The 23,988-nt window shown below is 43.8% G+C and overlaps 1 protein-coding gene and 1 long non-coding RNA gene across 2 annotated transcripts in view; one reads left to right on the top strand and one right to left on the bottom strand.

The window, feature by feature from the left end:
* The window catches only part of Ph4alphaefb (prolyl 4-hydroxylase subunit alpha-1), a 375,522-nt gene extending 352,470 nt beyond the window's left edge, over positions 1 to 23,052 (top strand). The window contains exons 6-13 of the mRNA XM_078193790.1: positions 14,882 to 15,204; positions 18,208 to 18,375; positions 20,445 to 20,617; positions 21,077 to 21,343; positions 21,722 to 21,946; positions 22,026 to 22,091; positions 22,214 to 22,379; positions 22,451 to 23,052. Of these exons, the coding sequence (XP_078049916.1) occupies positions 14,882 to 15,204; positions 18,208 to 18,375; positions 20,445 to 20,617; positions 21,077 to 21,343; positions 21,722 to 21,946; positions 22,026 to 22,091; positions 22,214 to 22,379; positions 22,451 to 22,545 (1,483 nt within the window). The 3' untranslated portion in view covers positions 22,546 to 23,052. The remainder of the gene's footprint in view (positions 1 to 14,881; positions 15,205 to 18,207; positions 18,376 to 20,444; positions 20,618 to 21,076; positions 21,344 to 21,721; positions 21,947 to 22,025; positions 22,092 to 22,213; positions 22,380 to 22,450) is intronic.
* Positions 8,336 to 23,167, bottom strand: LOC144476679 (uncharacterized). The gene is made up of 3 exons (XR_013495060.1): positions 23,051 to 23,167; positions 22,187 to 22,547; positions 8,336 to 11,262 (listed from the first exon to the last, which is right to left on the bottom strand). It is a non-coding gene; the product is annotated as an uncharacterized LOC144476679 (long non-coding RNA).
* Positions 23,168 to 23,988: the final 821 nt, after the last annotated feature.

The raw sequence follows: 23,988 nt of genomic DNA, 5'->3' as shown, positions 1-23,988 counted from the left end.
TGAATAGTAACTCCATTTACTTTTACTATCGGACTGATATGGGAAGATCAATTATTTTGCATGCGAACTTGTAGACCGTTAAATCAACCCTTAACTATTGCCTCGTACGCGCTGCAAAGGGATGAAAACGTTGGACGAGAATACTACAGGACCTCTTTCTAAATATATAATATTTGTATTTTATAATTATATTCTCATTTGTAAACGTTATTAAGAAAAAAAATTTCCATCTTAATAAGACCGTATAAAAGATTGTAATGTCTAAAAATTAGTTTCCACTTTTTGATAAATTGGTTTTCAAATATCTATATTTAATAGTCTTATTCTGCAATTATACTTCTATTTATAAGTGTTAAAAAATTAATGATATTATCTCGTTTGTGCTAATAAGATTCATTGCGATAAATAAAAGAATTGGGCATAGGTAGACGCATTATAAATTAGAAAAAAAAGGAAAAACGAAGGCGATTGAAACAGCTATCATTAACGCGAATCGTCAATAAATCTTTACCATTTTTGGGTGTCTTCCGGCCCATAGAGCGATGTAGAAATCGGCGAAGGAGCCAGGAATTTAGGGTAACGCGGCGCTAAACAGTTTCGTCGGGGTCGTGTCGCTCGAGCCTCGCTTAAGGAGAACTCGTGTCGAGGGGAAGTAAAGAGAACAGTAAAGGCAGGAAAGTGGCGTGGAAGACGTGGGCCCCGGCCGGGCTTAATGGCGGTTACAATTCTAATTAAGATAATACTTCAGCCGTCTTCCAGCCTTCCAGCCCACTCCCCCCCCCCTTTTCCTCGGTCGGGGGGGAGGCCGTGAGAAAGTCTCTGCGAAAACCGCAGGATAGTCAACGATACCGGCCTGCTCCGTGTCCTTTGCGGCCGCTACGGCGTGTAACGTCTCCACGGAGTTGTCCCGCGGCTCGTTCCCTCTGATGGAAGCAATTAAAATAATGGCGAGCTCCACGACGACGACGACGACCTCGTCGACCTGACGCTGCAACGTACCCTCGCGAAAGTGGCCGGTTCTCTCTCTTTCGTTCCTATTATCCCCTGCGACCCTATCGCTCTGATCGATGCAATCGAACCGCAATCTCCTGTTTGTTTGCCTTCTGCCGCAACATTTTCGTCTTCCTTGGAGAACCCTTTGTTCGTGAAATTTGTTTAGCGCCCCACCGACTTTTCCTCCCTCTGCATTTTCGCGTTGACTTTCTTCAGCTGTGATTCGATCTTCAAAAATTGGGCTAGAAGAATGGTGGAATTTGTTCAGCTTTTTGCTAGATGTATATATTCAGATATAATTAATATATCTTCGTGTTAGCTATGAGCACTTGATAACTACTTGTTAAAACACGATACAATAACAAGTAACACAGTCACAAATAATATGTAATAAAATATGTATCGTGTTACCGGTTTGACCAAATAAATCGTCAAAAATTACGAAGTAAAATAGAAACGTTAAATGGCGAGCAAGTTTCAAATATTGGATAAAGTTTCGCTCGACCAGTGAAACATAAATATTGGATATTTGATTACCCGAATGAGTCGGGTTTCGCGAAATATGAATACGGTCCGATTTTATACGATGACGCTCGGCCATCTTTCGTCGCCGCATCCTGTTTATTTATAATATTTAGTTTCGCGCCGGATACCACCGCCGCCGTGCCGTGCACAAAAAGCGCAAGCATTGCATTTACATGGAGGCGCAGATGACACGCAAGCCAGACGGTCTCATCAATATTTAATAACGCAAATTTGTTTAATGAAAGTCCACGGGAACTGGATCCACGCGAAGGTACGCGGTTCTGGTCATAATCATTTAGGTAGGACCACTTAAGCAGGACGAGGTCGATTTAGTCGGATGCAGCCAATTGTTAGGGCCACTGCATCTACGACGTGCTTAGCATGCTGATGTGTTTTGTTCATCTGCACCGACTCGACTCGATGAATATAGCGCACGCATATCTCCATAACAAGATGAAGTACACGGACCGCTTGGAACCGACCCGTTGTAGACACTGCTTGCTATCGCCCCTAACAGGAAACAGACGGACGAAACAGCTGATTGCTTTGCGAACAGATTTATTAAAGCGTCGTAAATACGTTCCTGTTGCAACCACCGAGACACGGACAACCGTGCACGTAGGTACTGGTCCAAGCAATTAGGCGAACGTAGGCTTCAGTGACAGACCGAGGAAAGAAGATAAAACGAACTAACAATTTGGCAAGCACCACTAACTCCCCCTTTATTCAGAAACTGTTGAAACTAGGGGTTGAAAGCAGTTACGATATCGGATTCGGTTTTCGTTCATCCGAAAAGAACCGATTTAAATCTAGAACTGCTATTATTCGGTTAACTGATGATTTCTATAACCAGACTGCGGATCTTGATGCGAAATAAACATTTTTATCATTAATTGTATCAAATAGAGTTTTCTCAAAAGTCTCTTTGATGAACAATACAATGACTATAATTAACCGAAGTCATTTTAAGTAAGAAACGAAGAAAATATATATGAATTAAATGGAGAAAGCAAAATACGCTTTTGATGTCCTTTAATATTACGCCAAATAAAAAGGACTATCATCGTCGTAGATGTCTAAAAAGGTGTCGTTTAAAAAACTGCAATATTTCTAAAAATGGTCATACAGAACCAGTTATTTTACGATACGGTAAATCAGCTCAGCTTTATCCTTGTCAAAACCAGGAAAGACATTTCAGGCGCAAACGCAAAGCAAACCCCGCTGAGCACAACAGTTCGGAACGGTTATTTTCCCGATGCTTTTCAATGGCTGGTAGAAACGTATTATGCAAATGAAAATATCGCTCTCTCGCGACCATCCCCGGACTCATCTTTCCCCTAGGTTCGAGAGTTTGACGGGTGTCGAAGCCATAGAATCACCTGCTGTTGCGTATCCCGCCCCAATTCTCTAGAGGACACACGCTGGTCCGGGGAAAGGATGTGTATCGATTCCTGTGCTGGACCGGCGGCGTCGGTCGCCGTAAGTGACGAGGTGTCGTATAAATTACCGGAATAAACGAGCCAGGTGCGCTTGACTCAACCAGCACGGTCGACACCGTTCACCTGACATCCGCAGCTGCGGCGGAGCGCGACAGGCTTACATCCGGCCGCAGGACCCGGATTGGTCCACTCGTTACGAGAGAAACCAATCGTGCCCGAACAACTCCTGACCGTCACCGGAGAACTGTCGTTGCTTCCTCTCGGCGCGGCCGGGGCTCCGCGCGCGAAGCGACGGATCCTAATGACCTTACCCCGGGCGACATTAACGCGCGATCGCTGCCCTCCATCCCCTAACCACCATTTTCCACCATCAACTCCCTCCATCTCTGTTTGTCTCTGTCGCCCTCCCTCCCCCCCTCTCTCTCTCTCTCTCTCTCTCTTTCTCTATCCCTCTCTCTCTGTCTCTGTCTCGCTATTCCTCTTTCAGACCATTCGTCTTCCTGTGTACCGGTCAAGCTGCACGTTCAATTTACGCTCCTTGAACCGAACGATTCGGTCTCAATGGAGGATCCTAGCATCCCCCTCCTGTTGAATCGCTCGCCTGTGTTTGCTCCGGGCGCTTTTACTTGACAGAGGAATGCGAAATGAAGCCGAAACTCGATCGAATCCACCCGGAAATTTCGCTGGAACTCGGCACGAAGGATCCAGCTTCCGCGTTTTTCCCCTCCAAGGATGTTCCCGGGGTCACCTTTGATCCCGCCGCCGTCTGTCGATTTTGATGCACTTCGACGGATCTCCCTATTGTTAATTGCTGGTGAAATGCAGTCTACGGAATAATTAAGTTCTTAACGGAGCGCGTCGTTGATCGAATTCAATTTCGAACGGGCTCTATGAGGACTAATCGCGTAATTATAATATTGCGAATATACGTTGTAGTTACAGTTAAAATATAGTTATATTTTCGAGGGCTATAAATCCGTTTAGAATCTTTTAACAGCAACGTTTTCGAATGTAATAATTTTTTGGAGAGAAACGATGTTTTGCATAATTATATTCTCATCATAATAGAGTCTTTTTTCGAGTTATACGAATGGCGTAATGTTCGAGTACATTTCCGATGAATAAAAATGGGTAGATATTAATAATTATTTCAAAGGTCTGCACATTAATGTCGAGTAAAATTTTACCTTGTAGAACTATTTCTCAAATCTTGTCCTTATCTCATTAAAAGCATCGGCATCGAGAAGGAGATTTTATTGCTAATTATTTACGAAGAAGTTTCCAAAGTATTTCAAAAAATAAATATTTAAGAAAGTATTCGAAGAAGTGTTCGAACGAGAACACGGGGAAACTATCGGTTCGCTTTTCCGAATGATTTCAGCAGCAGTTTTTGCAGCGGTGTTTTCGTGTAGCAAGCAATTTAGAAAGCTTTGTCAGTCGATGGTGGAAACGTGAAATCGACACGGGAAACGGCGAAAGTCGTCGAGATTCCCCGCGACGCGAGATAACGGCACGTGAAAAGCGTTCGCGCCGCGCCGCGTCGCGTCGCCCCGAGGACAATAGAGTCGGGGGCGTCCCTATCTTTCGCAACGAAGTTGATATCGCGATCGAATCGCAGTCCAATTGTAATTGGATAGCCCGGCTGACATCGATCTGTCTGCGAGTCGAAAGAACTCCTCACCTCCGGCGGTTGCGGAGGCTTTTCCCGCCGTCGTCTTATCGGTGCCAATGCGCTCGCGATAATGATAATTGGGGTGCGGCTATCCCTCGAGCGCAAATTAATTCCGTGAAAAAGGAACTCGTGTTGCCGCCGATACAATTAGATCCACGATTCTCGAGCAATTAAGATGGTAATCTAATGCGAATCTTTCGAATAATTGACGGTTTTTTACATTTTCTTGCAGAGTATAGTTTTCTAAATTATTTCCAGCGAACCTCAACACTGAATACATAAAATTAACAATGTTGCCGTGATAAGATGCAAAACTTAAAAACAATGATCATGATTTCGCAATATTTATTTAATCAATTGCCTTCAAAATTTAGAGGTGCATTTATTAAACATATTCCTATAGCTCGTACTAGAACCAATCAAAAATTCTGCTTGCAGTATTTTTTAGACACCCTATATTGTAAATCGCTAAGTCGACGCTATATTTAAAAACAAATGATTACGCGAATTAATGTAAATAATAACAATACTAATAATAATAGTATCCTTGCGTTATCTTTGCCACGGGTTCTTGACGACATGAGAACCTTCACGTTCGACGTTTCTTTCTACCACACGTCGAGCTCAGCTGTTAGACCTCGACGTCGAAAGCCGGGTAAACGAACTCGAATGTAAACCGTGTGGTGCCGGGCACTGTTCTGTCTGCGTGCAATGTGTTACGTGGCCATCCTTCCAGTCATGTATATTTTGAATCTGATCCCTACTTTCCGTCGTTTGCCGAGCTATATCGGACGTCAAGTCTATGGTGTTCTGCCCTTGTAATTTCAAAAGATTGTTCCTTCATTCACCTTGGCGATCAATATACATATAATTAAACAGGTGTTGTCATTCTCGATATTTGCTGTGGTAGAAATTTTAATTATGCTCTATCACTTCGTTCTTCGCGAACACGCATTTATCCCAGTGTGTTCTACAAAGGGCAACGCCGGCAGCGTTGGAGTCATTGTATAAAATAAAAAATAAAAAAACCGACCCGTGTTTCAAAGCACACTAGAATACCGTCTGAAGAACAGGCGATCGAATAATCTTTCGTCGTTGAATAATTTGCGTGTATCGTCGAATTTTCATTTTTATCATCGAGGCGGGGAAACTAGAACAGCAAAAGATCAAACAGTTCCGCGGCAAACAATTCGCACACCTGGCATACAGCGGTGTCTGCCGCTTACGGGTTAATCAACGATACGGCTTTAATTAAAAAGGTGCTCGGACACGGGTACGGAGAGACAGGCGACAGAGTCGAGCATTCCTGTGCGCCGCGACCCAACGATACGGGAAATCGAGGGGTCGTCGATTTTCCATGGAATTGCGAGCTGGTTTCGCAACAAAGACCGATGATCCAGCGTCCATCGGTGCGCGCGAGGTCGGCGCGCGACGGCCGGCGCGTCGCGTTTCCGGGGTTTAAAGAGCGATACAAAGGACTTGGCAAGATGACGAGGGAATTATTCAGACCTGTTCTCCATTTTGGCCGAGCAACGGGCGCAATAGGCAATAACTGGCTGCCGTAGATAACGAGCGGCGCGCGGTGGCCATCCCTCGGCGTGCAACCACCCCCCGCAGACCCCACAGGGACAGAGATAATACGCGAAGATCGTTCTAGCCGGCGCGGCGCGGCGCGGAAAAGCCAGCGGGGGGTGGCCGTGTGTCCCCTTTTCCCGACGTAATAATACGTCGGCCGATGGGAGAGGCGCGTGGCTCGCATGCAGATTCGAACCCGGGGACCCGATTAATTCTCCTACGGCTCTCTCCTTTCGACCCTCTTTTTGCGTCCGACGGGGGGTGACGAGCACCACCCCCGGACCTGTATCTCGGATTCCACGGCGTCCAAACGTTCTCTCGCCGCCCTTCGCGCCGAGAATTCATTTCCTGCAATTTAGATCGTTTTTTTCGGCGGCACTCTTTGTTCCCCGGTTTGCGGCTTTCCGTTTGCTTCCTGTTTCACGGTCCTCCGGCGTCGAGTAATTCGTTAATTAAAATTTCACGTGTCCGAGAGATCGAAACTCAGGGCTCCCTGACACCTTCGACGCCACGGCTCGTGCCGGGAATTTCAGTTTTAGGCGGAGTTATGCTCGCCGGGCTGGAAGCTTTACGGGGGCGCGTTTAAATTTTGATAATCGAGGGTGTATTTCGATCGTTACATTTCGATTCTAACGGCCCGTGTAAATTGGGTGCCGAGCGCGGCCGGGCATTGAATTTAAAATTACACGGCGACGATCGGTATCGAATTTAAATTTTAACTGCCGCGTCGCGCGGCACAATTGCCATGGAACTCGATTCGAAACGATCCCGTTCGAATTCCCGGCCACCCGAAATTCAGACCTCGAGAATTACGAATTATCGCTATCATCGTTTATTTACGGGTAGAAGAATCGCTTTAGCATACGTACGAGAAGAGAATAATTGAACGGCAAGAGTTAAAAACAAAAATTCAACTTTGACATTGATTACAATATTTTATTAAAGATCTATAATTTCAAATTTTTAGCGAAACTACTATTAAAAAGAAATATAATAACTTTTGGAAATTTAAAAGATTATGGACTAGACGATTAACGCTAGATTTATGGAACACAAAAGATAATTCGTCCGTTCATTTAATACATAATAATAATAATAATGATAATAATAAATAACTCATAAATGTATCTCTACGATCAGAGTGCTGGTTAATAAAAAGAGTTAGTGTCCCATTATTTGAACGGGCTCCCGTGAACCCAGCGTAACAAAGAAGCATTTGGACCCTCCCCAAATCATACGCTATCATCCGCACGAAGAGCGCGATCATTCACAGCCACGTGTTCCGCATAGATCGTCGCCGGCCCCGTAAATCATTAACCCCGTCCCTATCCCGACAATCCAGAAGTTCAGATAATCCCGATCTCGCCGAGAAATAGTAGGGATCGCGAAGGCACGGGGGTCCAGGGAAGACAGAAATCTCAGAGATTAGGAGAAAGTACAAGGCCGAGGGCCAACAGGCCTTTCTCCGAGGACGAAAGGGAAAGGCCACGGCGGCGAATAGGGGCGCGAGGGTGGAGCCAGATGGACGATAGGGAAGGGACAATTTCATTTCGAGAGCCGCAATGTATTCCCGGATCGGAGATCCCCCCGTGGCGATTCCGCGTTTTCTTTCGGCTCCTCGCCGGCCCACGGTTTTATCCGGTCGTTCAACTCGGAGATCGGGAACACCAACGGCAGGGTGTAGAACGGCCATTTGCGTGATCGGCTCTCGGCCCGAGATAACGAGGGGAACGCTCATGCAAATGTGATCGAAATGGAAACTCGGCCGAAACACCGTGCTTTATCGCGGCACTAATTCGATGGAATTCGCAGACGGTATGATGCACCGTTCCGTCGAGATTCCGCCGTTCAGCTGGAAGGAAAACGATTTTACCGGCGCGTCGTCGTCCAACCACTCGCTCTCACCGATGCAATATGCCGGCTGATTGCCCCTGCGAGTCGATCAACCGGCAATGTATTCCGAAAGTCTTTAGGGGATGTATTCAGAGATCTTTCTAACGTTCGGCTAAGAACTGCTGAGTACCGTTTAAAGATTTCTCAACGATTCGGCTCCTGTTAAATGCACCCGATTCGAATCGAAGTGCCCGTTCCAAGGATCTTAGGCGAGACCATCGATTTCGTTTATTTCAACATCTATTCTGACTCTAGCGAAACTAATTTTTTCTGTGTTAATTTTTAAATTTTAATCAATCTCTAGTTCGCTTTATTTCTAATCTACTCGATTCTTAATTTGCTTGAGAAAGAGTGTGTTTCAAGAAGAACATAAAAATTAAATTTTAGCCCTTTTTCTATTTTTAACTCTTGCACTATAATAATTTTTTATCTTGTATTTAATAAATTCTCAAATGGCATGACTAAGTGTTACAGATTGTAATTAAAAACACAATATTTTGATGTAACTATTTTGATAAAACAGAAAAATGGTATAAAAGTAATAGTTGCCACGTGTCCTCCCTTTCATTATATAGCATTCTTTTTATACACGCCGTTTGAAAGAAAAATTAAACGAAAATTATCATTATTAACAGAATTCACTTTTAGTAGTTCAATTTTGCTCCTCACTGTAATTAACACGACAAACTTTGAATCAAACCTAATTATACCTTACGTAAATCTCTCACGACGTATTGACATCATAAAATTTAATAATCCAGTGAAAGGAGCAATGTTCGACTTTTTGTTCCCACATTATTAAACAAGTGCCGTCTATCTCGAGGAATCCCGATGGGTATTGATAAATGCACGCGTTAGTGTGGCAACGGCTCGCGGCTCGGCCCGCGACGCTCCGCAGGACAATGCAGCCCCCATTTTCCCATGAGAAAGAAGAGAGGCCTCGAGTTTCGTCGCGACGATTCCTGTCGGAAATTGCATGGAAGCTGGCGCACGCCTGCCGGTGACGCACACGACGCGAGAAATACGGATGATTGCGACGACCTGACGCGATGGATGGCGCCGTTGTTACACATGCATTTACAGAATGGTACTTAAGGGGATTCTGGAGCGTACGGATGCACTGCAATTTTCAGAAATACGCCCGTCCGTTTCTTAATCTTAACGAATGGCCACATTCTTAACGCGACGCGCAACTAAGAGCCATCGCTGCCCGTAAAACATGCGATACTCGACGATCTCCAAGTTTCCATTTTTAATTTACAACGTCTTGCATGTCAGAAACGTGACGATGCTTTTAGACAGAATCTACTGAATATATAAAATTTCTACTAAATCGAGGAATAAAATAATCGCGATTATAATAAATCGTGGTTCAATTTCTCTATTATCAATACTTGCTTATTAGAATTAACGCAGATACGACAAATATAGATTTTTCGACTTTTGTAGGAATTTATCAACGAGAAAGAACATTATTACGTCTTCGTAACGGTACATAATTGATTTATAGTCAGTGATGGACAAAAAGTAATGTTATTAATATTTAACGATTTTAATTCATTAGATACTATAATTATATTGTAATGATTCATAATGAATTATTAACTCGTTAATAATAAACATCTGATAACTTATAAGCCGGTTCGCAATAAATTCATAATAACTCATTAACACGTTCGCAATAAATTTCTAATAAATAATGAACACGTTAGTAATAAATTTATAACAACTTATTAACTCGTTAACAATGGATCCATGTAAATTAGTGGTAATAATTACCAAATTACAATCGTTAATCATTAATGAAATTACTTTTTGCCCAACTCAGTCGTCTATATTAAATTCTAATATTATCATTGCCAACATTACATTCAATATCAATTGATTTCTTCACTGTAACATCAAAACTGAACCATCAGTTAACGTTTTAATTAACCGCATGCGTAATGACGAATTCTTCTACTACACTTTTATTCATCCCCTTTTCCTCGCGCGCGCTGGATATCCGACTACCCTGGAGTACCGCAGATAGTCCCTCGGACCGTTTAAGTCACCGGACAAGCCATAAAAGCGGGGGAGACCGCGATCGACAATCGCTTTGTCAATAAAAGCCTTCCATCGAGGATTCGACAGCCAGCCGACGGTATTTCCATGTAATAATTATCGTTCCCCCGGATCTGCATAGCGGTAATACACATTTGCTGGAGCATGGACCGACTAATTAACGACCCGGCGACATTCGGAAGAGCAATCCGGTGGCAGTTGGGAGTTGCCGAATCGCAGACAGTCGGTTGATCCTTTCATAACGGCTCGACAATCGACGCGGGCGATAATGGCCTCCTGGTAACGTCGCCGAGGCGGTTGCTCTCTCTCTCTCTCTCTCTCTCCCTCTCTCCCTCCCCCGCACACACTCCTCTCTCTTGCTTTCTGCTTCTCTCCGGCGGATCGTAAATTACGATAAATCAACGTAATCTGCACGGGTGGATGACGGACGTGTCGCTTGGCTAAGTAGTTCGCGGTGTTCGCGGCTCCGGCTGGAATTGGCGTTGTCGTGGCCAATCCCAGAACTGGGGAGCAGAGCGAAGCGGAGCAGATCAGAGCGGAGCGGAGCGTGGAACCCTCGAGCCTGGGGAGGCCGAGCGGCTGGCTTAATAATCTAGGAAAGCTCGACTCCCGTTCCCCAATAAATTATTCCCCGCCATTAGATCCCAACAGAATTATTCGATTAAATCTTGATTCAACCGTGCCCGCGATCTTCCGCGAGCACTCGCATCCGCATCCGCCGCGACACGTACTCGAACACCTCCGGCACGTTTTGCTTCCGGCGTCGAAAACCGCCCACCGACGCCGGCGTTCCTCTCCGCGTTGATCACCGCACTTACAAGTGTCACGGAATAATTGACCGAGTCCCGGGGATTACGTGGCAATCCCCTTCTCAGCTGTTTTTCGGCGCTGTTTCGAGGGGCGGCTTTCACGATCGAACACGTACCCGCCGATCGTGCTGACGAGGGTCCACGACACTCTTTTTCGATGCCCCATTGAGGAGGACTCGATCCTGCTCTCGGATGGCCCCCTGCGTTGACAATTTATTGGGAGATTGAGCGGCTCGCTGATCATCTTAATCTCCCACCCTTTTGTCGGGGTTGTATAGAGTCTTCGATCCTTCTGTGGATTTGTCAAATTTCGGGATTATTCATCAGAAATGGACTTTGCTTACATTTCTAATTAGGATGAAAAAGGTTTGCTACATTAAAATTCAAAAATAGATTCGTCAGATTCTATGGACGATGTATTATCGATAGGATTTTCTTCATAGGCTTCTCAGTTTTGGGAGACTCTAGGGTTTTAGGGGGTTCCTCTATCATTTCGTGTAGATCTCAACGCGAAATTCTTTTTAATAGATCGTAAAAGAATAGACACTTAGTCCTATATTATATTACCTTCACGAATTCAATAGAATTGTGTAGAGAAGTTCACACGATTTTCATTCCATGAAGTAAATAATGTTTATAGAGTATAGCCACACTGATTCCTATCAATGGTAAATTGCAAGAAAAGTATCCAAAATTGTGGATGGTCCAGAGCAAAACGGCGGTCCCGAATTTCCATGATCTACGATCGGAAAAGGTATCCGCGGACGCCGCAACATCGAGAACTTTCGAGAAGTTCGTAAGTGAAATTACCGGAAAAGCAAGTAGCTTATCTTCTTAACAATGCCCGGCTACGGAAAGCCAGCCGAACGCGGTGTTGTTCGAGGGGCAGACAACTTTCCGCCCGCTGACCGCCGGAAAGTTCGCGTGTTGTAGGACTCGCGGGCGCAACAGAACTTTTCCGCCGCGGAATCGTATCCATGGCGGCCGTCAAACTTTCGACGTACGACCGTTGAAAACCGTTTCCGCGGCGAGGGCCCTCGAAAATCAACGACAAAAGAATCGATCGACGCCCGATCGCGGTCGTTAGCTTCGATTGAAACGCCGACCGGCTAATGCAAATTGAAGTTCCAGCGGCGGATTTCAGCGGTCGACGCCGGCGCCGAAACTATAACCGATACGAATGAGCATTTTTGTCGACGCGCCTCGATTAAAGTCTCGCGAGATTTGCACACCCTGTTATTCAAAGTCAATCGCGATCTGTCGCAATCGAATCCGGTAGCGCGTTCGGTTTCAGTTGCGACTGCAAAAATCGGAGACGTCCGATTTGTAAACGGGAACGTTTGGCCGCGGTGAAGTATTTCGTCTCGAAGGCTGACTGAAATTATTCTACTCGTTTTTGTGAACATAAGAGTACTTAGAGATGACAGTGTGTTATTTATATTTACTACACTTTTTAAAGGAAAGTGAATGTTTAATTTATAACTTGGATAACGAGGTTCGGATTTATTTAGACCCGAGTATAGGAAGCTATCATGACTAGAAGTATTTTAGAAAATATTTTAATAAAAGTGAGAATGTTGGTGCAAAACAAGCATTGCAACTCATTTTGAAGTATAATAAATTCTGTATGACTTGTTGGGCATTTTTGACATCGCAAATTACAGAAAGAATAATTAGAATCTTTAATTAGTTATACGACAACATTTAATTATAAGATTTCTTAAAACGACTGTCTACGAGTCATTTAATAGAAAATATTTCTCGGTGCAATGAAGTTCATGCCATACAATCCTCGGACAATATTCGGCGTTTTTTAAATGTCTAATACAAAAGTCGCGCAATCGATATTTTACGACTGATTAAGTAGGAAATAAAAAGTTCGTAGCGAGGGCTAAATTAATTTGGACAAAGCACGAGTATAGGGGCTTCGTTTATGGAAGAATTCTGTCCGGCTTCGAAATCGTAGAATTAATTAAACCCGGCCGGAGCGGAGCCGTCCCCAGCAGCGGCGCGAATAAATACGCAAACGCTGTTGGAGATGGCGCGAAATGAGAAACGGTCATTGTTTGGGAAGGAAAAATGAAAACTGCCTTTGGATCGTGTGCAACATCTGCCGAATTACAGGAAGAGAGGAAGAGAGAGAGAGAGGAGAGGGCGGACAAGGCGCGCGAGCCCGTTTCCGCGGCGACTAGAGGATTAAATTAAAAACCGGCGTCCACCGGGGGCCGACTCGTCGTTTCGGGTAGATTCCCGCGCGTCCTGAATCCCCGAAAATTAATAAAAGGGTAATCAGCGACAGCGAATACGAATCAGCGTTTCCTGTGACTGTCGCGTTAATTAAGTATCGCGTCGCGTCGTCGGCTTAATTATTGCGAAATTTTCATGGAGCGGAGGACTTCGTCGTCCCTGCTCGCGTTACAGATAGCGGAATTTCTCGAGCGCCGTGAAATACCGAACGGAACTTGCTACGATTGCCTCGACAGCATTAAACAGCATTAAATTATTTATCATCCGCGTCCACTGATTGCGAGGTTCTGCATTTTTATGCGATCTTGCTTCTTGGGCAAGCGAATACTTGCTACGCCGATGCATTAATTATGGTTTTAATAACGTTAGCGATGCCTTTGACAGTCTCTCTCCCTCTCTCCCTCTCTCTCTTTCTCTCTCTCTCTCTCTGCGATACACATCGAAAGTAACAATTAATATTTCCGTTTCGCAATCGACAGCTGAAAAGCGACCGTTTTATTATTCTGTCGAGTCTATTCTTTATATTCCGTTGCAGTATTATTATGTTGGAATCAACAGTTCGATTGCTCTTGACTTGTCCCCTTTCTTTCTTTCTCTTTCTTTGTTCCGCAATCGCTGGCGCGACTGCGCTTGTCATAATTACTTCATCGTTAAATAACTCGTTCGGGGAGAAAGGAGCTCCGTGCTCGTCGCGAGTCCGCCGCTTATTCTACAGATGAAATATCGATTGCGCAAAGGGAGAGCGTGCTTTTCGAACGAACTATTTAATACGCGATACCGATTAACCTCTTCCGCTGAAAATTTGCCGACAAAATAAAAATCCTCTGCACCTGTTGCAAGAAATAGATGTAGCTTCTTGCGAATACGAGCAAAACTTGCATATTTTCCTTAATAATTTTAACAGATCGAAATTAATGTATCTGCATTATTAAATGTTTTTAATCTTTCCACTATTTACAAACACTCATTTTTGTCGCAAATGCATAAAATCCACATTCTATTTCAATTGTTATTAGCACTGTGAAATATGCTTTAAAATATTCAAAATCTTCAATTCAACGAGACATCTTTTGCATGTCCAGTTAGTTTCGTTATTTCCTTGTTTTCTTGTTGCTGGCTAGAAATGTAGCACGTTATTTCAGCGCGAGGAGTTACATATGTAAACCCCCTACCTTTGAGGGCGACAAATTAAAGTGGTAAATAGACCGCGCGGATTTTATGAATTTTCCCACAAAGATGAGTAAGTGCAATTTCAAAGAATAAATGGGTCAAAAAGATTGAAGAATATCAACGCGATATTCCCAGCTTGCTAATACGACCAAGACGCGAAAGAGACTTCGATATGAATCTTATGCGCACAATTTTTACTCCGCGTAAAGATCCCCGTGTCTGGCCGTAAAAGCGAGAGCTGATTTTTACAAGCAGCCTTCTTCGAGGGAAGCGACCCGCGCGCGGTTAGGGAATTATCGAGAAGTGAAAAACCGACTACTTCCGTCCTCCATTTTCTTTTTCGAACGTTAGCGAGGCTTTTGTCCCAGAGTCTCAAATTACTGTTCTTCCCTGGAGTGGATATAGAAAGGGAGCAGTATTCCCAGTAGAAAAAGGGAAAAGGCTCGCGCGACTTGGACATAGAGGAAGACCAAAGTGCTGTTTCGTTGTTCCAGGAACGTGGAGGATTACGCCAGGGAGCACGAGGAAGCCTCGAGAAACATTCAGCAGTACCTGTCGAATCCAATCAACGCTTATCTGCTGGTAAAAAGGCTGACCACCGACTGGAAACGAGTCGAGGAGCTGATCACCCAGGACGTGGGCAAGTCGTTCGTCGCGAACATCACCAGCTCGCGGAGCGACCTGAAATTCCCAACTGACGAGGACCTTAATGGCGCGGCCGTTGCTCTGATGAGGCTCCAGGACACTTACAAACTCGAAACTGCACAAGTCGCCAGGGGCGTGCTGAATGGAGTCCAGTACAGCACCGGATTAACGGGTTCGTAAATAATCTTCTCTTCTTCCTTTTCCACGGGTCGAAACAAATCTGGCTATAAACCGCTGCCACCTCTCTCCCCCTTTAGCTAGCTCCGTGCCAATTGCTATCTACGGGTGCCAACTTCTACTTTAGCTCTTAATTATTTATCAGAATACCGGGTCCCTCGAGATCTAACTTTGTTGGGAATACGTGCTTTTTAACTCGATGGAACTATTTCAACTTTGAATTCAAAGCAAGTCTTCTCGGCTCTATTAATCAGAATTTTAATATTAACACCATTATATCAAAGCACCTATCGAATATCAATTTTGTCAATGAATATATTAACGTGATCTGGAGAGGCAATGAATTGAATACGTGACTCCATTGAAGAAAACACGTGTACAAGAAAGCTAGTTATCTGAAGAGATGGCAGCGTTTTCCCTTACGAGGACTATACTCGCCAAAAGCAGCTAACTGGTTAAACTCTCGCGTGTCCTCCGAACAAAGAACGATCTTCCCTAAACTCTCCCTTAAACCCGTCCGGAAATTCAATTTTAATTTACTCCGGAGAGAAGAGGGAAGCTCGAGTTTCAAATAATCCAGTACGCGTACCTTTTCCGAGGCCGCAATTACAGGCTCCGGGAACTTCCTGTCTTCCCGATCTCTTCCCCCGAAACGGCGTTAAGAAAGGAAAAACAGAAAGGCAACACAGGGAATGCAAAGTGGGTGAAAAAGGAACGGTTCGTTACAGCGCATCCGCATCTTGTTACCAGGTCTGGTCTAGCTACGGCGAAGGAAGGAACAGAGGAGAAACGTCGTCGTGGGAGGAGTGCAAAAGCTTTGCCGCGCTGCTTTTTCGTCCTGAATTATTTATGCGGGTTTAACGTGGGCGGGCTAAGGGGGGGGAGGTGTGCGAGGCAAAACGTTGCGAATCGACAGGAATATTGGCCCCTAACCCTCGCCCCGTTCTTCGTACCCCGACCCCGTTCGCCAGCCTGGCCGATGTTACCTGTGCTTAAAGATCCCTGATATGAATAATTTACGCGATTTCCTTTATCAGCATCCTGTCCTCGTTTCCGCGCGACTCGCCCACCCTGATTTTGCACGTCTGACGCTGCCGCAGCAATTCGCAACTTCTGACGTCGCCGTTCGTACACCCTCCTACACCTACTCCTCCTATGCCCCACCGTCCATCTTTTCCCCTTCTGTCTTTCTTCGCCAGCTTTTCCGACTAATACACGGTGGGGGTGGCTTTCGCTTTTTACCCGAGGAAGAAAGTGATTCTTTTTTATCCCACGTGCATTATTCACAGCCGGCGAAAGAGAGGTCGATGAATATTGAATGATCCCCGGAATTATTTACCCGATATATACGTAATTAATGCTCCTCCGGCGGCCGTTGTTTTTCAATGGGATAACCGAGCGACAGGGACCAGCGAAGTAATTTTGCAGCGGGAGTCGTGGTCCATTTATTTTTTTTTCGTTTACCGTCGTTTTCGTCCGGCTTCGTTCCGGGGTCTGTCCAGTTTAAATTTAGATTGCTTGGTCCTGGGAAACGGTCATACGCGACCAAACGTCAATTTTTCAGTTTTTCTATTAACCAATTCTCGCCACTTTTCGTTTTTTAAAACACGAATATATATCGAATGTTATAACATTAGGTTTCTTATATTCATCTAGCCAATGTCTCAAGAATGGACGGCCATATTTTCAAAATTTGAAAATAAATAATAATAATGGTGGATTGAAGTCAAGTAAACTTTAAATAATAGCCATGTATAAAACTTTTTATAATTTCATAGATTTTTCAATTTTGACAGTGAAGAGTAAACAAAATTATTCACACTGTGAGAACTTGTTGAGTATTAAAATTACAAAAATTATAGTTCTTTCTTTATAACGTTATAAAGTTCCCCAAACCGGAACTAAAACTAATTGCTTTTATTATTCTCTATAAAATATCAAGTGCATAATATATTACCAACTTTTCAGAATCGATCGCAAAATAATCAATTACCGTCCGACTCTTCCACCCACGAAGATCCCGGTCCCAAATAAAAAAAATCGTGACCAGGAACAAGAAGTAATGGCTCCGCGATAGATCGAAGAGTTTTTTTTATGGGATAATTGATGGAAGGGGGAGGCGGGTATCGGGTTGAAGTCTTTGAGCGACGAAAAACGCGAAGAAATTAATTAACGAAGCAAGTTCGGCGAAACCGCCGCGCCGCGGCCGGAGGGGGGAAACGCATAAAGTAGAAAACCGGGCGAAGTTCTATGGTCTGAGGCCAGTTAGAATACATAATAAGACGATGAAAAACCTTTAAACTTCCGGAAAAAAGTTCGGGATCGTTCGGATCCGATCCAGTAGCCGGTGTTCGAAAAATCCAGCGGCGTCCGTTCCCGTTTTTCAATTTTAACTTTCAGATTTCCGACGCTTCTCGCTCCACCAGGTTATTACGAATGTAATTATGATAATCGAGTCATGAATTATACAGGGTGGGCTCAGAGTCACGGGACAATCAAGAGCTGGACGACCGTTCCTGGAAAAATAAAGTCGAAATCGCGGAATAAATTTACCGAAGTTTCGTTCCTACGTTTCAGCTTGAAATTTTCATATAGGACGACGCGGAAGATTAATGGACAGGCTTCGAATTTCGGCGCTGATAATTGCAGCGGGACCTAGCCGCTGAAATGTGGATAGCTGATACACGCACTAATCAGTTGTAATTAAGCGAAACAATAAGCGAGGCGACAGAAAGTCTCGTGTGAAACGTTTTTGCGTCAGTGTTCTTCTTTCAGCTGAAACAGCCACGATATAAACACATGCATGCTATAAGAGCCATAATTATTATAATCCAGAAGTACGAACTGGGTTTATGTATTATAAAGTTAATGCATTGTGCGAACGGAAATAAAATTATGCCTTATAAAAGGCAACCGACGTGCCGGGCGAATTGTCAGAGAAATGAACGAAGACGAAAATCTAGCGATGTAATTAAGTAGGTCCTATTTTATTTTGCAGCCAGTGATTGTTTCGAGCTTGGACGTCAATCCTATCATAATCGCGATTACTATCACACGGTGCTGTGGATGCAGGAAGCCATGGACCGACTTCAAGAAGAACAGAATGCTACGAGCACTTCCAAACCGGACATCTTGGAGTACCTAGCCTTCTCGACGTACATGCAAGGTTTGTATTTTAACCCCTTGGTACGTGACTCCTTTCACATACGTCAGAAACAGCTAACCAGTTAAGTCAAGTAAATAGATAAATGTCAATGGTAAGATTAAAAAATAGAACAATCATTTCAGCGTAATTTAATTCTACGTTATAATATCCACGCGTACGCTTTTTTAAAAAGAGACTGCAACAGTTAACCGGTTAATGATGAACGCGCAGATCGAACCCCGAGGAACTGAAATGTAAATTCTAACGGCGCCGCGTAATCTTGAACGACAACGAGCAGATTCAGATTTAAATATCGCCGGTCAAATATAAATTGAAGCTTAATGGTCGAATTCTCGGTGCAATATAAATTTGCATGCGACGACGATATTGAAATTTAAACGACCGGGCCGGGGTGCGGATTTGAATCGCGACGGCCGAGTTCGAATTAAAATATTAACGAACGAAAGCAAGTTTAAACGTCACCGGCGCAATCGAGTTTGAAACGCTGCCGGTTAAATGTAAGTTTGAATTGTTAGCGCGGCGGAATTCAATTTCAAACATTGACGGTTAGGTGTAAATTTGAATTGCTACGGTCGATTTCAGACGCCGCGCGCGACTCGCGACGATTAAATATAAATACGGTTTTCCGACGGGTGCCGGGGCAAGTTTTCGTCTGGGCAACCGAACCGCGAGTTCGGGCACCGATAGTTAGAAGGCACTAACTTCCCGCGGATATTTCTGGAACGTACGCTAACGGCCGAATTGAAATTCTGTCGTTGAATCGGGGAAACGCATGTAGCGACTGTAAATGCAACAGGAGACTTTCGGGGCTTGCGTTTTATTCCGAAACTAAGCGAACAAACGTGTCCGACGAATTATGCAAATGATTTAAGTTCGCGATTTTGTATGCCGAGGAAGTTCGGCCGGTGAATTAAAATAACAATTGTTTGCGGGTTGCGGGCGTCACGTGGCCGTGGATTTGCGGCACCCACGGTGCCGAGCAAAAATCCCGCAGTCTCATAAAAGTCGCGCATTATAAATTAGGAACTAAATTGCTCGCACATCCGCGGCCGTTGTTTCGCGAGCACGGAATTTAGAGACCGCACGCAATTTTATTGTTGTACCCCGACGCGTCCCAGAAACTGTAGACCGCGTTTCTCGCAGCTATTAATTCGAATCTTAACTGCACCGTTCGAATTCGAAGCTTGTCGGGCGAATTGATCACCTCCGAATACGTAATTTAACTTCATGCACTACAATTCCTTTCCTGACTGCGTTAACCGGCGCTTATACTTGCCCTCTAATTAGAATTAGATTGGAGAACCTATACAAAGAGAAACAGAAGAAAAATAATAATTATTATCAAATTAAATATAGATAAAAATATATGTGGATTTCTAAAATAATCTTTTCATAGAGATTGGTCACTAAAAATAATGCTAAATTATTTTAAAACTCGGTTTGAAGGTATACGCTAGCTGAGGGGTTAAAAATTTGATGAAAAATTTTCGATATAAGCTCAGGCTGATGCAAATTTCGATCGCAATCGTCGAATTCAATTTGCAACTATGTATTAACGGGCAAAGGAATTATTTTTCATTATAGTTCGGCGAACTAATATCGTAAAGCCTGAAACGGTGGCCGTAACGCGAACTCCTTAGAAGTATTAAAATCCCGAAGACACTTGAAAGCTCGAACAAAGCGCTAAGTGTACAAAACAGAGTACTGGAGGAGATCTCTTAGAGAATTTAATTGCCATGAAAATTTCCGTCGCGAACGCGCCGCGCGCCGCGGCTGCGGAACTTCGGTCCGAGGCTTCAGTTTGTTTAAAGCTCCATTAAAACTTTGCCACCGAACGCATCGCGATTCCGATTGGCCCAGGAAATCTTCGAGATTCAAACCGCTGACGGTTAACCCCGCTGGGAGCCCAGTAAATCACGGAGTTACACGAGTAGTCGTTTGTTAATAATACCCGTTCTGCCGCGGCGCCGCGCCGTGCGAGTGAATTTAATAGATCGAGTTCGGTAAGATGGCGGCGTTTCCTCCGGGTTGTAACGCGATTTGCTAATGAAATTAATTCTATTGTGCAGGGAACGTGGCGCGAGCTTTAAGCATGACGAACGAGCTTCTGGAACTGGTGCCGACGCACGAGCGAGCTTTGGGCAACCGGGCTTATTACCAGAAGGAAATTCAGAGCAAGGCGAACCAGTCGAAGAAGAAACGGGGGGAGGACGAGCAGGAGGACACCGCGATCCCTGAACAGGTAAGGCAATAATCAATTTTTCGATGCTTTATTCATTTTTCTCATTTTCTTCCGTCTTGCCCGATCTCGCTTCGAGAACTTTGCATACCAAGGATTTCTTAACACTGAACCGACCTTCTACTTTTTAAATAAACTAATCAATTTCAGTTTAAATTAGAATACTATAGATAATCTCATCTTTGTCCTATATTTGTTCTACTGCTCAATCAGTTTCCTACGTAGTTAGATTAGTTAAAATTATTTTTAATTTAATTACAATAGCGAAACGATTTTCTTCATTGGATTTTGCTCAAAATATATTATATTTGCTTCGTTCTCTTTGTTTATGAAACTTGTCTCGATAAGACCGAAGAGTTCACATTAGTTCTTGATATACGTGCAGAATGATGTACTTGTTAAAAGATGTGTCAATCGCGGAAATTTCGAAAATGGGTTCACATTGTTTTGCCCGTTTCCCAGCACTTCACCGTTAACGAGGAGAAAACAAAATCGTGGGACGAGATGTCGGAAAGAGAGCGTTACGAGATGCTGTGCCGTGGCGAGGTCTCGATTACACCGGCCATGAAGAAGAACCTGATGTGCCGATACGTCGACCGTGGAATTCCGTTCCTGAAGATCGCGCCGCTCAAAGAGGAGGAAGCGTATCTGGACCCGAGGATAGTGATTTACCATAACGTGATTTACGACGAGGAGATCGAGACGATCAAAAGATTGGCGCAGCCCAGGGTAATAAACGTTCATCCGATGTTTACAATAACCTGAGATGGTCCTTAAAGTGATTTTAATAGCTTCCGAGTTCTTTCGCAAAGAAATCTCAGCATTCCGACGATTATTTCAATTCAATGGCGTTCATCACATTCTTAAAAATTGTAACTTATGCCTTAAAATATAATCTAGTATACATCCTAATATCTTGAAAAAACTAGTTAGAAAAGTATAGATAATACAGTATTTATTTAATAAAAAAATCTAGAAATACGTCAAACGAAATGCCGTAGGAGATATTTGTACACGATAAAATTTTTAACGCATGCTAAAGTTTTAATATCGTCACGGTCTAACCACTACAGGGGTTAACAAAGATGTCGGTTGGTCTGGTTTCAGTTCAAACGTGCCACAGTGCAGAACTACAAAACCGGTGCCTTAGAGATAGCAAATTATAGGATTAGTAAGAGCGCGTGGCTGCAGGAGCAAGAACATAAGCACGTGGAAGCTGTTAGCAAACGTGTCGAGCATATGACGAGTTTGACTGTGGACACCGCGGAAGAATTGCAAGTTGTTAATTACGGAATCGGTGGTCACTACGAGCCACACTTTGACTTTGCCAGGGTGAGCTGACCATTCTCTCTTAAATTACTCTCCCAAAAACCACTATCTCTCTAAAACTAAATTTATATTTCACATCCAGAAAGAAGAAACGAATGCGTTCAAGAGTCTGGGAACCGGCAACCGCATTGCTACTGTTTTGTACTACGTAAGAGCTACAATTTTATAATGATATTTTTAAAAGTTTTTTAATAAGATATCGACTGGATAACTACTATCTAGTTATAGACGTTGAAGAAATACCTAGACTAATTTTTTGGACTGTTTTAGATGAGCGACGTGGAACAGGGTGGCGGTACCGTGTTCACTGCTATCAACATCTCTCTGTGGCCCAGGAAGGGTAGCGCCGCGTTTTGGTACAACTTGAAGCCAAATGGAGAAGGAGACTTCAAGACCAGGCACGCGGCCTGCCCGGTGCTGACTGGATCCAAATGGGGTATGAAGACAAGCCTAACAATCTTGTCCTGATGAAAATCTTGTTCATTCTAACGCGTCGTCTTCTTGTAGTTGCAAACAAATGGCTGCACGAAAGAGGTCAAGAATTCCGGAGGCCCTGCACTTTGGAGAACCAAGCAGCGGACGAGGCTGACGTCAGGCACTGAATCTGCAACGAAACCACGGATCGACAGTTCTAGTAAAAAAAAAAAAAAAAACGGACGAGAGGAGTGTCTCTGTTCGAGAATGAAACACCGGAATGTTGTTGTAAAGGGGACATTGACTTCGTCGTCGCGACGGGTCTCGAACAAATTCGAAGCGATGTGATTACACCGTGAACTTTTCTATCGGTCGCGTGAACCCACGGAGGTTCGAGCTCTTATCTATAAGAACAACTACCCTCTTCTAAATCGTTGTCATCGAGTTTCGATTCATCGTTTTCTTACTACCGAAGCACAGCATTTAGGTGTAGCGTGCATTTGGACTCGAAGCAATAAAACGTTCCACGTTTTGGGCCAGTCAGTTTATCCTCGCGGGGGTCTCATGTTCGCCGAGGTTGCAACGCGAGCATGAGGCCCCTGGAATGGTGTGATTGAGTTTAGCTCTAGGCAGAGGAGAAGCGGAATCAAGCATTCCTGTGTTCATCATAGAGTATTCTAATCGCATCCTCACCGCATCGTTCCTTCTTCTTCACGTTTCTTGCCTCCGCCCCCCACTCGACCACCGGGTCATTTTGTAAATAGTAGTGATGTAACCGTGAGAATCGATGATTCCTTGAAGACCCATAGCGTGTTGTATACGAATCGCTTGTATAAAACGGAAATAAAACGAGGAGGAATGACAGAGAAAGAAAGAGAGTTTATCGATGAGAATTGTCTCGGCCATGGCGGGAGTAGAATAGATTTTACCGACGGAGCCCAAGAAGCTTTGATACCATTTTATCCAGAGGAGATCTTGTTGATAGGTGTCAGAGAGATACACTGCATTTCATCTATCAGATTTTATATATCACAATTGATAAACACGCAAGATTAATATTAACTTTTTGAATCACCTATTTCTAAACTTTTTAAATTGTGAATTAAAATATACCAAGACAGCACTGCCTGACTCTGTTGGAGTCTGTTTTTTAAAGGGTATGTACCAAATTGATAAATTAAATGTGCTATCATGTTAAAAAACTGCCTACGGAGGTTGTGGATCTTCTATAAGTCAATAATATGACAAATATAACAAGAAAATAACAAGCAATTTATGTTTCATTGATGAAGTATATCATCTTCTGAATTTTAAATTGGCGCCAAGCATGATGGCGCTTCGGATCACGTGACGCGTCGTTCATTGGTCTATTTAGAACCAAGTAAGTCAACAGTAAGACTAAATTTTAGATAATTCTTTGGAATGAAACAGTTAAGCAAAGAACTATTTGTGATTGCTCTCACGTTGTATCAAAAATCTACGAAATAGTAGATCTATTCTACGCCTAGTTCATGGTCACGTCTCTTTACACCAGTGATATTGACCGTAGCATGTAAGGCGTTATTTGTGAGCTTCGATGTCCGTCGTCGTTTCGGATGAAAAGAATCTATTGAAATTATCAAGTAGAGGAA

Source organism: Augochlora pura, chromosome 11 (assembly GCF_028453695.1).
Source record: "Augochlora pura isolate Apur16 chromosome 11, APUR_v2.2.1, whole genome shotgun sequence".
NCBI lineage: Eukaryota > Metazoa > Arthropoda > Insecta > Hymenoptera > Halictidae > Augochlora > Augochlora pura.
Note: the sequence above shows the minus strand (reverse complement) of the source record. Positions and strands in the feature narration are given on the sequence as shown.